The sequence below is a fragment of the Schistocerca gregaria genome, chromosome 2 (genome assembly GCF_023897955.1).
Source record: "Schistocerca gregaria isolate iqSchGreg1 chromosome 2, iqSchGreg1.2, whole genome shotgun sequence".
Taxonomy (NCBI): Eukaryota; Metazoa; Arthropoda; class Insecta; order Orthoptera; family Acrididae; genus Schistocerca; species Schistocerca gregaria.
In genome coordinates, this window is record NC_064921.1 from 100362807 (window position 1) to 100380325 (window position 17519).

The following is a 17519-nucleotide window of genomic DNA, read 5'->3' on the forward strand; positions in this document are numbered from 1 at the left end:
ATCAAACTTATCCTGTCACCTTATAGCGTCCCCAGTGAACTAATACGTAAAGACTTAAAAAACAGTATTTATAAAGAAGAGACATTTAGAAATTGAATAATACATATATTTATCATGTACCTGTAAAATAATAATAGTCGCCTTCACTTCTTCCCTTGTCTTGGTTGCGTGTAGGTGGACATCTTGTGAGTGCTGGCAAATGTAAGCATATTTGTACTAATTAAGCAGATAATATATTGATTTAATATTATTGTTCACTTTTAATTTGTAAGAAGTGATCCCGATTTCATGTCCGACTTCCTTTGAATTAACCTGAATTCGAGTCATTTACAGTTCAACAATCGCAGCGGCCGATTCTGTCAACGACGCCATTACGTGGCGATATTAACTTATAAAAAATTTAGCGGAAGCGAAAAACTCGCCCGCTATTAACATAATATTAATTTTTCTCCACAGCCGCCCGACGCTGCAGAAAATACGTAGCTTTAAGGTTCTTATTTTCAGTACGACAGGCGAGAGCCAGAGCCAGGACTCCGACTATAATACAATGGTTAATGGAGGTAAGAAAAAAATACTCTCGCGCGTGTGTGGGCCGCAATTGTATTTAATAAATAAAGATTTTTTGCTTTAAAGTGAACTAACTAGCCGAGGAAATTAATATGAAAAGTTTATTCTACTGTTCAACTTATATGCTCATGTTTTAAGATTCAGCGAGTCTAACATTCATTAATGTAAGAAATAATTCAAGATTAATATTGTTAAAAAGGTGAACTTCGCCAAAGCATTTAATTGTAAATCAAAATTGAATGAAATATCACTTTTATTATGGCCCACCACGTAAGTCGGCAACAATCAAAATAATAATAATAATAATATATTAAATTACGACGGCCGACGGACGCGAGAACCTCTACGTAGTCCGCCCCCGGTAGCTGAGTGGTCAGCGCGACAGACTGTCAATCCTTAGGGCCCGGGTTCGATTCCCGGCTGGGTCGGAGATTTTCTCCCCACAGGGACTGGGTGTTGTGCTGTCCTAATCATCATTGTTTCATCGCCATCGACGCGTCAGATCGAAAGACTTGCACCAGGCGAGCGGTCTACCCGACGGGAGGCCCTCGTCACACGCCATTGTATACCTCTACGTAATTCGCAATTGATCACTATAAGTCAAGAGAGGTGGACCTGCCGGTATGAAAGGAGGTGAGAAGTATTGTGTTGTCACCAGAGAAGTAGTAACAGCAGATGGTCAAGGGAGCTCAGTGACTTCGACCAGCGACTAGTCATTGGATTTCACTTGAGTAACAAATCCATCAGGAACATTTCAACCCTTTTAACGCTGACCAAGTTGACTATTGATGACGTGATTCTGCAGTGGGTACACGAAGGAACACAGCTAAACCATCACCAGGAAGATCTCACGTCGGCGTACTGATGGACAGGAAACGTGGTGCACTGCGGACGGTGGTTGTAAAGAAATGCACGAAATCAGTGGAAGGAATCACTCGTGATTTCCTAAGTTCTACCAACAGTCCAGCTAGTACAATGACTGTGTTTGAAGCCATTTTGACTATATTTCGACGGTGTCTCAAGAAATATGTAAAGGTTTTCTAAATTACCGCTACCACTCACAAACTTTGTTAACTGTTGTATTACTTTCAGACTGAGATTTTCACTCTGCAGCGGAGTGTGCGCTGATATGAAACTTCCTGGCAGATTAAAACTGTGTGCCGGACCGAAACTCGAACTCGGGACCATTGCCTTTCCCGGGCAAGTGCTCTACCAACTGAGCTACCCAAGCATGACTCACGCCCTGCCCTCACAGCCTTACTGTGAGGTCGGGGCGTGAGTCGTGCTTGGGTAGCTCAGTTAATTAACTTGCTTCCGGAACTTCTATGTTACACGAAGAGTTTTTTCAAAACATTTTGTTCAGAATTACTCGTGTTCGACTTCAAATTATTTGTGTGATTCAGAAGAATTGTTAAGTTTTATCAGTGTTCAGTTTCTACTCAGAGAAGAGATTTATTTGTCTTCCTTACATCGGAGAATGGGAGTTTTGTGTTAAGATTTCTGCACACTCAGTGCTATTATCGGTGACCCAACAGGGGACATGAAAAAAAGTGGCTGGAGGGGTTTGGGCCTCGACGCACTGGCAGTGTCGTGGAGAGACCAAACTGCCCGCGAAAGGCAAAGGTCCCGAGTACGAGTCTCGGTCCGGCACACAGTTTTAATCTGCCAGGAAGTTTCATTGTATTATTTATTTATTTTGCGACATGTTTCGAGGGAATACCTCATCTTCAGGTTAAATGGCATTACAAAAATAATTTCACAATAAGATCATACTGCTGTTACACAGTGGTTATCCGGTGGAAGAAGAGGAAAACTTAGTAAGAGGCGATGTCACTTTGGAAGCTAGACTGATGTTTGCACGAAAATATTTTGTAACAGCCACTCACTTAGTTCTTCTGGCGTGGCATTCTCGTTGTGATGAGTTGAGGTGTTTCCATTTCCGCTTTAAAGAGCACATTGACTGTCTCAGACTTGGCAAACCGAATAAATCAGCTATAGTGAAACATATAAATGAAACAGGATACGGTGTTACAATAGACAACTATCTCAAAGTATTACATAATTTAGAAATGAGCTGGAAAATGGACATCTCGGAAGAAATGGAAGTATTCACCCATGCCCACTTTGGGAATAACGAGATCGTGAATGAAATTAATATTTATTTTCCAATTTCACTACAGTACTCTTAGAATAAAAGATATATAACATGACAGTCGTTTGACTCTATCCCCAGCAATAGCTTAAAATGTGTAAAATAAATCGTTTATGTCATGATTTGTACAATAATATTATAACAGGTACTCAATTTGTAATGTATTTTGTCAACCAACATCTGTAATACGATAACAAGAGGTGCAGAAGATGCGTATACATATCACAACCACATAGATAGACAGATAGATAGTCAAATTAGAACCAGCTGTATTTTGACGGCCATCTTCTCCACTGCACTACAGATTTGTTTTTGTGATCGTGTTTCAAGTTATTGTTACGTTAGTGAAAATTTGTGAACAGTGATCAAGAAAGCCAGGAGAGCCAGTGAAATGGAAACACCTCAGTTCATCACAACGATATGGCCTCGCCAGAAGAACAAAGTGAGTGACTGTTACAAAACGTTTTCATGCAAACATCAGTCCAGCTTCCAAAGTGACATAGCCTCTTACAAAGTTTTCATTCTTCCACAGGTTAGCCACAGAATTTATAAAAAGACTATGCAACATCAGTATGATTTTATTGTGAAATTGTTTTGTAATGCCATTTAGCCTGAAGATGAGGTATTCCCTCGAAACATGTCGCAAAATAAGTAGTATACAGCTAATGCCAACGGTCTTGGCGCAGTCGTAACACCGGCTCTCGTCAGATCACCGAAGTTCGACAGCGGCTCCGGTCTCGTAAACTGACATTCGGCCGGGAGAGCTCTGTGTTGACCACTCACCCCTCCATAACCGCATCCAGTGACGCTTGCGGAGAGTGACACGGCGGCCGGTCAGTGCCGTTGGGCCTTCATGGCCTGTTCGGACGGAGTTTAGTATTTTAGTATACAGTTAGTGGACTATCATAAGCTTGAACGTGGCTATAAATCCAGTGTCCAATCTCTCCAGCAGTACGGGGACTGACTCGAAGAGTGGCTGGAGTGTTATTTGCGTGTCACATACTTCCATTTAACGGCTGCCACAGGGCCTCAGCAATTACGTCATATGGAGGTGGCAATCAAACCTCTACAGGAGAAAATTACCCGGCCAAGCAGGAGGAACTGTGGTTGGTACCTCTTTACCTGTTTCTTGAATACTGTACTGCCTGTATTGCCTACTTCTACGTAACAGGCAGATGGGAATGAGAGGGCAGATTGGCCCAAATTTAAATATTTATTGGTTTTCGGACACATCATTGTAGGGATCATTCTGTGGTTGCAGACGTAACATTTGTATAACTGACATTGAAGTATTAACAAGAAAATAGAAGGAAAACAGGTAGACATGAATATGAACAATGCACAGCGAAGGGTTGAAGACGTAAGTTGTATTGTTTTGAAACTAAACAAACCTGACGTCTTAAAGACGTACAAAACCTTCACTTTTCATGGAATAACCCTACAGGAAGTTTTCTTTTATTTTTCTTCTATTATTTCCTGCTATAGGAAAGTGTGACACTTTTCTTTAAACACTCTGTATTGAAAGGGCGGAATCCTTAGAGAGATATGTTGCAAATCACATTCCAGGATGTTGTACAGCAGGTGTATGTTTAATTATTCAGGCCGCCCGGTGTGGCCGTGCGGTTAAAGGCGCTTCAGTCGGGAACCGCGTGACCGCTACGGTCGCAGGTTCAAATCCTGCCTCGGGCATGGATGTGTGTGATGTCCTTAGGTTAGTTAGGTTTAATTAGTTCCAAGTTCTAGGCGACTGATGACCTCAGAAGTTAAGTCGCATAGTCCTCAGAGCCATTTGAACCATTTTTTTTAAAAATTATTCTGGCTTCTGTCACCCTAATGGTATCACAATGCATAAATATACAGCACCTCTAGAATACAGGAATAGACTGTTATTCAGAAACTGTGTTCGGTGATAGGTTCATGAAAACAAAAAGTGCACTGTTAGACGACGGCAATCGCCCTGATTTCATGTCAAACATGACTCAGACTATGACGCGCTGCATGTACGCACGAGTGATTTAACCGGGCAGACGTTAGTTACGTCGGGCCGCGTCACGTGGGGTCTTCTAGCACGTGTCAACAAATGCCGCGCTTCGCAGCAGTGGAAAGGCCGACGTCATGTCCCTGCTAACATTGTACGTAGGTATGTATGAGCTAACACAGTTGAATGTCGTTACATCACCTGCACCTCTTGCGGATTAGTTACTGAAATAAGGCACCGGCTACAACGCATATTGTGAGTTGTACGTTTAGAAGAAAACTTTCGGTCGGATGATTCAAGCATTGTGTATCACTCAATAGATGGAGATGCGCTCATTATGGCAACAGGCGTCTTGCTTAGCGGAGGGTGGTGAGTTCACGTGTGGTGCTAAATAATTCCGACGCAAGAATTTCCACTGCAAACACACAACGGGTTATCCGGTATTGGACTCAGTCTGGACTAGTTTTCAAGACGAGTATTCACCAATCCTACCCACGTATGGTTAGTAATTCCGTGACTTTAGCAAGGGGTCATTCAGACACCAGTCTCTGTGTTATTTGTGCTCGGAATGCTTCGGTAATCACTATCATCATTATTATCAACAATCAATAATAAAGGCCTCCTCCAAACGTACCATGCATCACCGTCTTCCACCATACACATCGATTTTTCTCCTAAAGTTTTTCTAATGTCACGTACCTACATTCCCTGAGGTCGTTGCCTTGGTCTTATGTCTTAGGAAAATAGTTCTTAACCATCTACTATTTAGTTGTCTTGCTGGATGTCCCTCTCTCTTCTGTTTTATTTTAGGTATTGTCAACATTACATAATAATTCACCCGTATGTTTACCTAATCCATTTGTAAGTTTTACAGTCACCACTAGGTAAGAGACACTCAAACTTCTCCATCATATAAACCATGACTGGAATTTTGGAACCTGAAGTTAGTTTACGAAGAGCACTTCACTCCACTTCATTTTTTTTTTCAAATCTAAGCAGTCGTCTACAACAGGCCTAAATACAAAATTTCATCAACAAGTTCTAGTCGCATATATGAATAATAGGCATCTAACAGCTCTGTCACATGGTATATCTGTACTGGTATAGTCCGACGTTCAGACTGCTACGAGAAGTGAAACTAGTCGTGGTGTCTGTCGATGGTGAGCAACCCTAGGCGTTGACCGTCCCAGTCTGGTCTAGAAGACGGCAGGCCCCCTCACTAAGTGTCACATGTATATCATAAACCTAGTTCTCTTATATCGAGGAGGAAGTTCAGCTTGTGGCTGGGGTAAGTATCTTCGCCATACTAGCGAGTAGCATGCAGAGTTATAAGAACTCAGGATTTGAAATGTTCCGCTTACCCTAATTTATCGATAGTTGAATATCGTTACCATTGAAGCACATCTCACACGTTCACGTCGGCGTGTTCCACCAGTGGCTAATGCTCGACTCTACCAAATTGGGTCACTAACAGTATGTTAACTTACGATGTAGTACCTATCTGTTAGCCACAACGAAAGCTTGAATACAGTTTTCTGTGACTCTTCAAGAAGAGAGCTGTCTGCACAAATGAAATATCACATAATTTGTCATTAATTTAGTGTAAAATTCTTATATGTGATATCTCGTAGTTTTAAAGGAATGGATTTATGCCACTTTCGAAATAAAAGATCAGTGTATCAAAATAGTAACCTACGTCCTTTTTAATATGACACAGCACCATCGCGAAAAACAGGAAAAGCAGCAGCATCACATGACGGATAGCAGAAAAAGGAGCGCCACAGAATAGCAAGACCGCCTGCTTAGCTGGGTGGTAACGTACTCGCCTCCTATGCACTAGGCCCGGGTTCGATTCCCGGCTGGGTCGGACATTTTCTCCGTCCGTGGACAGGGTGTTGTGTTGTGCTCATCATCGGCCGCAAATCGCCCAGTGTGACGCCGAATGCAACAACACTTGCACTTGGCGACCGAACGCGACAGGGACATCTCGGCCAACAATGCCATACGGTCATTTCATTTCATCCCTTAGCGAGAAACATATTTCTCAGCGCTGGCGCGAACATGTTAAACGTGATGTAAAATGTTGGCTCAGGACAAGTATATCGTTGACTGTTGTCTTGCATATGTTTAGTGCGTTGAGCTCAGCGATCCGGTTTGTGTTATTAGATGGGTATAGGCTGTGTACCAGTGCCATTGTTTATCCTCTCCGTTGTCTCATTCGCAGCAAAAAGCACTGAACACACGCACCTCATACATATAAACACACTACTTTATACACGTCAGAAGAATTCACTGGCAATTATCTCTAGCATAACCGCCAAAGAAACCGTTTTCCCTTGAAACTGCAGACAGATCTTATGATCTTAACCATGAAAGGTTAGACGTGCGGCTACTATTGATGATTCGGTAATTATTAATTTCAGTTCATACCCTTCGCATCCTGTATATGAAATTCTTTATGCCTTCAGATTGGTGGGCGTTTCACTACGTGGCAATATTTCTGATAAACGCATTTTGATGGCATGTGTGAAAAACTGAATTTGAACCAAGAGGATTATAATAAAACATTGAAACAATAATCTCCATTAAAAATCAAGATCAAATTATTTACACGTACATTTGGTAGCTAACTGTGTGCCCTTTGGTACCCCACTGAGCAAATGAGAATTCAGGTTCTACTGTTAAGTAAACATATATTGTTCTCCCTGTCTAAACATGCCTCAGCACGTATGTGGTACCATCAGTGTATGTCTCTTACTCAGGTTTTATTCTCTAGTCTAGAATGTCCGTCTTTGAAGGACCTTCATGTAATTAGTATATAGCTTGCCACACTTATTTCTGTAATATCTTTCCTCATTTGCATGGTCATCTGTTGTTTGGTTGATTGGTTGAATTGGAGGAAGGACCAGCGAGGTCATCGGTCCCATCGGACGAGGGAAGGATGGGGAAGGAAATCGGCCGTGCCCTTTGAAAGGGATCTCTCCAAAAATGGCGGAAGCAATTTAGGGAAATCACAGAAAACTAAATCAAGATGCCGGATGCGAGTTTGAACCGTTGTCCTACCGATTGCCAGTTGGTCATCTGTTGTGGAGATCGATACAGAAACACAGTACCTGTTTATAATGACCACACTCGCAAATTACAAAAATGTTTCAAATGGCTCTGAGCACTATGGGACTTAACATCTGAGGTCATCAGTCCCGTAGAACTTTGAACTACTTAAACCTAACCAATCTAGGGACATCACACACATCCACGCCCGAAGCAGGATTCGAACCTGCGACCGTAGCAGTCGCGTGGTTCCGGAATGAAGCGCCTAGAACCGCTCGGCCACCGCGGCCGGCCGCAAATTACGACTTCGGACTTCAGTAAACACTGTGTTTGTGTTCTTGCGGTGTGCCTGGTCCCGGTTGACGTGGAAATTCACATCGACACCCATTTCTTCTTCTCTCACGATATCAGACAGTTTCCTTTCCTCGGAGAGGCCCTCAGCATATTTTTTCAAGACATCAGCTCTCTCCTCTGCGTTTAACACTAGAATTCTTTTGCATTCTTAACGTTGGCGCTTCTGATTTTCATTCCTCCGACTGTTATTTTGGCTTTTCTATATTCCGTTTTTTTTAAGACGACGATAGATGGTATGAGACAGAAACTGAGTTGACGGATGGATTGTTAGCCAGACCATGAGATGGATAGGTGAAAACTGGAAGCGGAGTTTAGATGTGGAGTAGGATAGATAGGAGTAGATAGGAAGAATTAGGGCTGATAGGACGCATTTCAGTGTGTGGGGAGTGACGTGGTTGATGTTTCGCTCGGAGAGAGTAAGAAGTGTGTGAAGGCGCAAGTTTCATTCGGTATGTCGCACTAATTATTACATTTGAAGGCGATACAAGGCGATCACTTCTGAACGAGCATTGGACACTAGTGTTATTCCAAACTGAATAATGCTCTTTAGCACCTACTAAGTTATTAAAGTAAACAAGTAAACACATCTGCAGGTGTAACGTAAGATACCATGTTAACGTTGATCTTTGACAGAGGATATTCATGGCAATGCTACAAGCCACCTGCAGATGAAGCATTAATTTCTAAATGAACTTGAAAATACAGGGCTTACCACAGCCTTAAACGACTTGCCCCAAGAGATGTTCGTTTCTTAGAGCAAAATATTGGAATAATTAGCATTCCAGCAGCGTCAAGACGTCGTGGACAAGCACAATTTCATCGGGGCCGTGCTGTGGCAGGTTGAATGGTCCTTCCAAAGATTGCACAGTGTACAGAGTAGGCCAAAAGTCACTACACATCGTAACCTTATTGAATACAAAACAAAAAACTGGGATTCTGAAATAACTGAGCTCTTTATTGAAGCTGCAAGATTATTTATAACAGTCTTTCTCGAATGCATTACGAAGGGTAGTCGTTTTTGGCCCACGCCGTACAAAGGTGAGAGATGTCATTTAATATATATTCAGTGATGCTACAGCTGTTCCAACGGGGCTGCAGAATTATGGTCACTCTCTTGTAAGGCGACGGCAGCAGTCTACCATTTCACACCCACCCTTTGTTGATACATTTCATCAGACGACCTGGAATGCTTAAGTATACTTGTTAACACAGTCGTTTGTTAGAATCAATGTCTCGAAAACCGCTGCAAATAGCCTCTTTCAAGACCTTAATTGTTTCTGGTTTTGCAGCATACACTTTAACGTAACCCCAATAAAGAAATTCATTGTTGTACGGTCAGAAGGTCTGGGAGGCATTTCTATTGCTCCCCGCCGTCCAGTAACTTTCCTGCCGAATACCTCATCAATGCAGTTTCGCATGTTTGTAGCATAGTGAGGTGGGGTTCCATCATGCTGAAAATAAAGTAAGTTGAATTTATCGTACGTTATTTGTCATAGATTGTCAATAGGTCCTGATAGTTCTCTCCAGTTACTATTTTTAAAGTAAAAACTCTTTCTTCATTAGAAAACATCTCCACAACAGGTCAGAATCAACAATGATCAATGTCAGAGATGTTTGATTTAATAGCAGTGCGCTCTGGTGTTTGTATCTACAAGTTTCATAAACAAACAAGCTTACCTACACGTCTTCAAAATGGGTTACGAAGGGCACTCGCATTTGGCCCACCACTTACAAAGGCGAGAGATTTCATTTATGTAGCATTAATGCTACAACTGTTCCAGCGGGGCTGCAAAATTACGGTCACTCTCTTGGAAGTGGACGTCAACAATCTACAGTATCACACCCACTCCCCTGCGTCAGGCGAGTAGCCATTGCTGTTGACAACGCGACCGCACAACAAATTAGCAACAATAATGCTTCCAGAGAGTCAGTTCGGATACTCAAGAAACATCTGCTGGAATTAGGATCGCGAACAGGGGAACCAATGCCTCATTTCTTCTCCAGTGGGTTAGTGGAAGACGCAACTGAAGGAATAAGTCTCGCCAATTTGCATTTCGTGATGTTTGTATCATTAATGGCTGTTCGCGTAATCTATGAACCGGATGAGAAAGGATTGTCGTAGAGTGGCATGCAGATACACGCAGGACTGATTATGGCCGTTAGAGTATGAGCAGTTATAGTCTAAAATTACTGTGCACTTCTGCTGTTTGTTGATGGAACATTACAGAACACATAAACAACACCATCTACCCCATTTTACTATGATATGTATATAATTAGGGAGACAGATTCTTCCAGCAAGATCAAGCTCCCACACAAACTGTTTACAATTACTGGGACATTGTGTAACTTGCAAGGCCAGTACCGCCATCTGATCCGTCCTTCATTGATCACGTATGGAACATGATAGGACAGCTCTGTATTACTAACAACAGCCCTCGAGAGACTTCGACTACACGTAAAAGTAGCTTGGGACATTATCTCCCAAGATAACATCCGTTACTGACTTTAAAGTGCACGATTGTAACATGGTTTTGTAGCTGGAGGAACCTACATTAGACACCGAAACCGCTGTTTAAGAGAGAATTTGTCTAGCGTTTGAGCATTCATATATGATGAGATAGGATGTACAAGTTATTCGAGCATAAAACTTAACGTATTTGGGACCAATGTCTCATATAATTCAGTTTTTACAACGTGTTTGAGTATGTTCTGCACGTGTACCTGACAGTATCTTCCATTTCTCAACTCATTACCTTCTTTAAAAATAAAAGTACTTTTACCTTTAAGGCCATGATTTACGAACTCAGAGCCTGCGTTCGCTCCAGGTTTAACAGATTCTGGCTTGAGTGTGGTTGAAGGTATTGAATGAAATAGTTGGAAAACACGTTCTCGAGCTATTTCCGCCACGCTACTTCAAAGACTTCGATGTACAGTACCCGTACACATACTAGACTATAATTTCTTTATTAGGTCCGATCTTTCATTGTTATGTGAGAACATTTTAGGTATTAGAATGTAAGTTACCAATACCGAAGGCGATGCTCTCAAAATCATGTCTACCGATATCTAGTACTGAGAGGTACTCTACATCCAACGTTACATAAGCTGCTTCTGGTATTCTTTTCTGGCAGCCAGTGCCAAATTAGATACACAGAGGTGGAAGGTTCGATATGTGGTCGTTAGAAAGATACTTTTTCTGCTAGTAACGGTTTAATCACACGTCACTATTACTGGTCACTGAGGGTGTATTTACGCATGAATTTGAGCTGGAAATCGCGTTTGGTGGACTGCAGCGGATTATCTACGCCACAGGAGCCAGTTTGCTGCCACAGTCAACAGAAGTGAGTTACGCCATGTGCAGATAAGATGGGCGAACGACCACAACAAGATGGCGTTCTCGGTTCTTATCTTCCACTGCGAGAAATTCCTGGAAGAAAAGACTGCCACAACCCTTTACAAGTGCTTTTCAGATAAATACACACTGCAGTGGTTGCAAAAGATTCTTTACACTTTCAGCTTTTAAAGTATACAGTGGCTCACATAATAAACGGAGCAGACGATCTGTTTCGGGCACTTCCGATTCCGAGTGCAGTGATTACTACGATTTTCCTTGTAATTTCTTGCCAATATAAGCAGCCAAACATGCCTTAGACATTCCAAGCAAGCTTTTAAGACAAAAGAAGCCATCTGAGGATGACCTGGATTGTTTAAGAATTGTGTTTGAATTTCGTCACAGGTGCGCATGATTTCATAGATAAGATGTAAACACGGAAGATGAACATGCAAAGTCAAATATCTTGGCAAACCCAGTGAGTAATCAACAGACAAGATATCTCCGATACTACTCACTTGATGATGTCATGGTAATGTAACAGCAGCTAAACGTGCTCATTAGTTTCTTGGGAATGCGGGTTTCGGTTTGTGAATAGTCATGTTAAAATGTTTCTAGAATGCTCGAACAACGCAAGAAAATACAGTCAGTAATCGAAACTGGTGTTGCTAAAAATGTACCAAGGCAGTTGTGACATTCTCGGAATTTTTCGTGCTGCGAACCGACGTTTCATTTCATAATAAACACTGACTGACATTAAAGGAAATCCTAAAGTTTGCAAAAAGTTTCTTTTTCTTTGTCAGAGTATAACATGAGATGCCAATTCCTTTCTCGTGATTATCAGATTCCAATATAAGCTTAAAGACTTCCTACATGTAATGGATCTTTTTTAAACTAAGATAATCAGATGATGAGCCAAAAAAAAAAAAAAAAAAAACACACAACACAGCACGAAGTCTTATGAACATCCTGTAATTTGAACTACATCGTGGGAGGCATGAAAACCATTAAAAATAAAAATTAATAGACGTCCTGACACGGGAAAAAGAAACGTGTATTGGATTAGAATTTAATGTGATACTGTTTGATTATTCCTGGAAGATATACGCCTTTTGAAACCTTAAGGAAATAACGAGAAAGTATTATGTATTATTACTACATGATTTGTGAAGTGAAAGATTTATTGTGATAACATGAGTTTGTTGGATAAGATATATAAAGCCACATCTTCAGTACAGTCACCATGTCAACAATCCTCAGTTTTGTACCAGTACGAAGACCAACTATGCAGAAAGTAATCCACTTATGACGTTTATTACTCGATGATGCTCGTCTTGTCTACAATAAAATTACTGAGGATTTTAGATAATTCAGTCTCTGTCTTTCGTCCAGAACATATTATTCCCTTCCCATCTTTCATTCGGATGACAAAAATGGAGTATGGCGAAGCACCTAGAAAAGCGAAAGCTTTGAAAAGCAAGTCGCACGAATAGAAGCAGGTGGACTATTACCGGCAAATCTTTGGATCTGTTAACCAAAAGTAAGAGCGCTTAGCTCAATAAATGAATTACACTTGGCGATGCACAGTTTCCGTGTCCGATGCTCATAGTAAGTTTTCTACAATAGAATGTTAACGCCCTTGATACAGAACCGACCAAGTGTTTCGTCAAATGACAAGTATTCCGGATGACTGGGTGTAAAAAGGCCTCAGACCACTATTATTATGCTTTCAGTGTTTTCTTTTAGTCAATACAGACGAGTGAGAAGGTGATTTCTTATAATATCTACGTGGCTCATTCTCAAATAAACTAGTCTTCTTTCTCCACTAAGCGCAATGTCGATAGAAAACTGAACTCTGACATTGCTACTTCAAAGTAGACAATGTAGCTACATGGATAAGAGAAAACAGTGATACCGATAAGTTAGTCGTAGAAGCTGCATCAAACCAATAGACTTGCACCAGTTTTACTCCACATTCCGTGTGAAATATTTATAAAACAATCGCGAACCTTATTATGAGTGAGTTCAAGTGTGAAAGTGGAAAGAATTTGAATTAGTGCAGCCAACGAAGCGAGTGATAACAAGTATAGGAGACACGATTAGGGTGCGAGTTCTATAGTGAGTCCACAATGAAGCGAAGGTACAAAACCATCAGTGTTGATCTCCCTGTAGCATCGTAAACCTCCAGCAAGTTTCAGCTGTCATTGCATCTCTACTATTCTTCTGACTGAATATCGCATACGAAACTAAACTGAAACAATACTTCTTACTGTGTAGGTAAAAAAATGACCACTACGTTGACATAAATCTGTTCTTTCTATAAAGAAAATTTAGCTGACTTTGAAATAGCTACCGACGGCACTTGCGCTAAGATATTACGACTCCGCTTAGACCCGATGTTTGGAAAATAGTGGACAACAATGGGGATCAAAAGCATCATGAAAGAATAGGAAGAACAACGTACTCATAATTATGGGTTATAATATGCTTATCTTCCGCTTTATGAGACTGTCACGTATATTGTATCATTTCACGCAACTGATATTCACGTGTCACGTGCTGAACTTGGAAAATGGTTCACAGCATCTCACACTAATTCTTCACGTGCTTACAGTAGCACTGTGTACAGGGTTAAGCTTACCACCACTTAACACGAACTTCCTCTTACGATTCCGTAACTCGCGCACGAAGAGGAAGCATTATCACTGATATCTCATTTAAACCATCAGTTTGACACAAAACCATAGAAATGTTTCTGATGGATATGAAGGTAAATGAACGCATAGCAGGTTGAGATGATCCATACATAACTATCGACAGAGTGATCTAAGGTTAAAGCAGAGTTATCGTACATTAAGTAGTATGTCATCCACCTAAACCTTGTTATCACAGGAAAGTAGGAGAGACGTGCTGACAAATGGGAAGTGGCGAGGGAGGTTCGTGAGTCATGTGTGGTTGGCTCAGTCAGTAAGAGCGTTTCCTTATGTGGCTGACTATTTTAATCCGCCAGTAAGTTCCTCGTACGGCAGTTCATGTCCTTTCAAGAGCTAACTGAAACACGGATGGAAGTGATATGGTAATACTGACTGACCTACAGGTAGGAGGGCAAGCAATTCCGCACCTGTGTTGAGGTAATTTTCTTTCTTATTTTTAGGTAAGGAATCCATAGGTAAGTACTGGTCACTGTTTTAGGTGTGCCTTATATTGGATGATCAAAAAGCCAGTATAAATTTGAAAAATTAATAAACCACGTAATAATGTAGATAGAGAGGTAAAAATTGACACACATTCTTGGAAAGACATGGGGTTTCATTAGCAAAAAAAAAAAAAAATATTGCAGGACGCGTGAAAGGTCTCTTGTGCTCGTCGTTTGGTGATGATCGTGTGCTCTGCCGCCATTTTCGTCATGCTTGGCCTCCCACGTCCCCAGACCTCTGTCCGTGCGATTATTGGCTTTGGGGTTACCTGGAGTCGCAAGTGTATCGTGATCGATATACATCTCTAGGGATGCTGAAAGACAACATCCGATGCCAATGCCTCACCATAACTCCGGACATGCTTTACAGTGCTGTTCACAACATTATTCCTCGACTACAGTTATTGTTGAGGAATGATGGTCGACATATTGAGCATTTCCTGTAAATAACATCGTCTTCGCTTTGTCTTACTTTGTTAAGCTAATTATTGTTATTCTGATTAGATGAAGCCCCATTTGTCGAACATTTTTGAACGTTTCTATTTTTTTGGTTCTAATAAAACCCCATGCCATTCGAAGCATGTGTGTCAATTTGTACCTCTCTATTTACATTATTCCGTGATTTATTCAGTTTTCAACTTTATACTGACTTTTTGATCACCCGGTAGAATGTTTGTTGTTCCTTAATTTGGTACCTGTGTTGAGGTAATTTTCTTTCTTATTTATGGTTAAGGAATCCATAGGTAAGTGCTGGTCACTATTTTAAAGCACTCTGTCTTCAGGCCACAACTGGTCCATCTGGACCATCCGACCGCCGTGCCATCCTCATGTGGAGGATGTGGATAGGAGGGGCGTGTGGTCAGCACACCGCTCTCCTGGTCGTTATGATGGTTTTCTTTGACCGGAGCCGCTAGTATTCGGTCGAGTAGCTCCTCAATTGGCATCACGAGGCTGAGTGCACCCCGAAAAATGGCAACACCGCACGGCGGCTGGATGGTCACCCATCCAAGTGCCTGCCACGCCCGACAGCGCTTAACTTCGGTGATCTCACGGGAACCGGTGTATCCACTGCGGCAAGGCCGTTGCGGTCACTATTATAGATGCACCTTATAGAGCGTTTGTTGTTCCTTACTTTGGCAGTAAGGTTGCACTCAAGTGGTACCGAAATGCGATTCGCGCGAAGCGCTGTAACTGAGTGGAGGCGACTAACCTGCCATCCCTGCAGCAGGAGGCTGCGGTCCACGGTTCGCAGCCACATGACGGCGTCGCCAGCCTGGAAGTCCTTGAGCCGGTAGCACTTGTTGTGCAGGTAGATGCCCAAGCACTTGAGCAGCTCCGACGTGGAGGCCTGGATGACCGTCTTCTTTGGGACGGGCTGGTGCTGGTGGTGGTGGTGTTGGTGGTGGCTGTGGTGGTGGTGGTGCGGCGGCCCTGGAGGCTGCGGCGCGGGCGCCGCCGACCCGCCCAGCAGCGCCGCCTTGGGGCCCAGCTTCTCGCACACCTGCTGGCTGTTGTTGTTGACGTTGTTGGCGCGCACGGCGTCCGCCGCGGTGCTCGTGCCCGTGCTGGTCGTGGTGGTGAGCGACGGCCGCGGCTGCAAGCTGCTGCCTTCGCTCAGGGTCTTCACCGGAGGGTTGTAGTAGCAGGTGATGCCCGCCGCCTTCTGGAGGTTCTTATTCTTGTCCACCACCAGCGGGTGGATATTGTCCACCAGCGGTTGCCGGAAAGCCGTCAGGTTCTTGTTCTTATTGTCCAGCTTTTTCTTGTTATTGTTGGTGGTGGAGAACCGCTTCCAGCTGAGCGCATTGATGAAGAGCGAGTGCTTTTTGAAGTTCTTTTCGAGGGCGTTCTTCTCGGAGATGATGCGCGCGTTCTCATTGTTGTTGATGTGGTTGTGGTTGGTGGTGGCGTTGGCGTTGCCGTTGGGCAGCGAGCCGACGATGGGCGTCGGGTTGTCGCCGTTGTTGTTGCCGCCGCCGGTCTTGTTCTCGCGGTTCTTGGCGTTGTTGAGCTGCTCGTAGCTGTAGTTGTTGAGCGTGAAGTCGGTGACGGAGCCGGCGTTGTTGACCGCACAGCCGCCTCCACCGCCGCCGCCGCCGCCGCCGCCCATGCTGCCGCCCATGCTGCCGCCGCCGCCCCCGCCTATCGAACCGGTGCTCGAGTAGACTGGGCGGCGCTCTCGCGGGCTGAAGCTGAGCACGGTGCCCATGAGCGCGTCGCCGCCGCTGCTGCTGAGGCGCTGCCCCTCCGCGTAGCCCCACACCACCTGCCGCAGGTAGTGGAGCACCAGCTTGCCGGCCGTCTGCAGCCCGTCAGCACCGGCGGCCCTGGCGCTGGCCGCGCATCCTCCCGCACCGCCGCTGCTGCTCTCTGTCCCGCGCGGGGCCGGGGAGCGCGCTGTCCGCCTCCAAAAGCCCGGCACTGTCAGCTCTGTCGCGGAACGCCACTCTCGGGTCGACAGCGTGAGCGCGTCTCGCAGGGCGGCTCGCAGAGTACTGGCCGCCGGCGCCGCCGCCACCCCCTCGTCGCAGCGCAGCACCGCCCCCTCCCCTCCCCCCCCCCCCCCCCCCCGCGCACTGAACCGCTGCCCCTGCAGACCCCGCTACCGGCGGCGCCGGGCTCACCCTTCCCTTCTGCCGCGCGCCCATTGGCTGCCGGCGCGTCACGTGACTGCTCTGCGTCTGCCGCACCCCCGCACGCGCGTCGCAGTTACTCGATACTCGGCTGGCTTCGGCCTCGTATCGGCGCTCGACCGGGGCCCATTTTGCGCCGTCGTACCTGCACCGTTCGCAGTCGGCGCCGCTCACTTCGCATTTGCCCTTTAATACTAGCGTTGGCGTGCGTTTGTTTAGCTCTTGGTGCAGCTCCAAATGTACAGGGAAAATAA

The 17519-nt window shown here is 44.0% G+C and overlaps 1 protein-coding gene across 2 annotated transcripts in view; it reads right to left on the minus strand.

Annotated features, from left to right (window-relative positions):
• LOC126336423 (cyclin-dependent kinase 5 activator 2) overlaps positions 1-17121 on the minus strand; it is a 289950-nt gene extending 272829 nt beyond the window's left edge. For both annotated transcript variants that reach the window (XM_050000115.1, XM_050000114.1), the window contains exon 1: positions 15843-17121. In XM_050000115.1, the coding sequence (XP_049856072.1) occupies positions 15843-16841 (999 nt within the window). In that variant the 5' untranslated portion in view covers positions 16842-17121. The remainder of the gene's footprint in view (positions 1-15842) is intronic.
• Between the last annotated feature and the right edge of the window lie 398 nt (positions 17122-17519).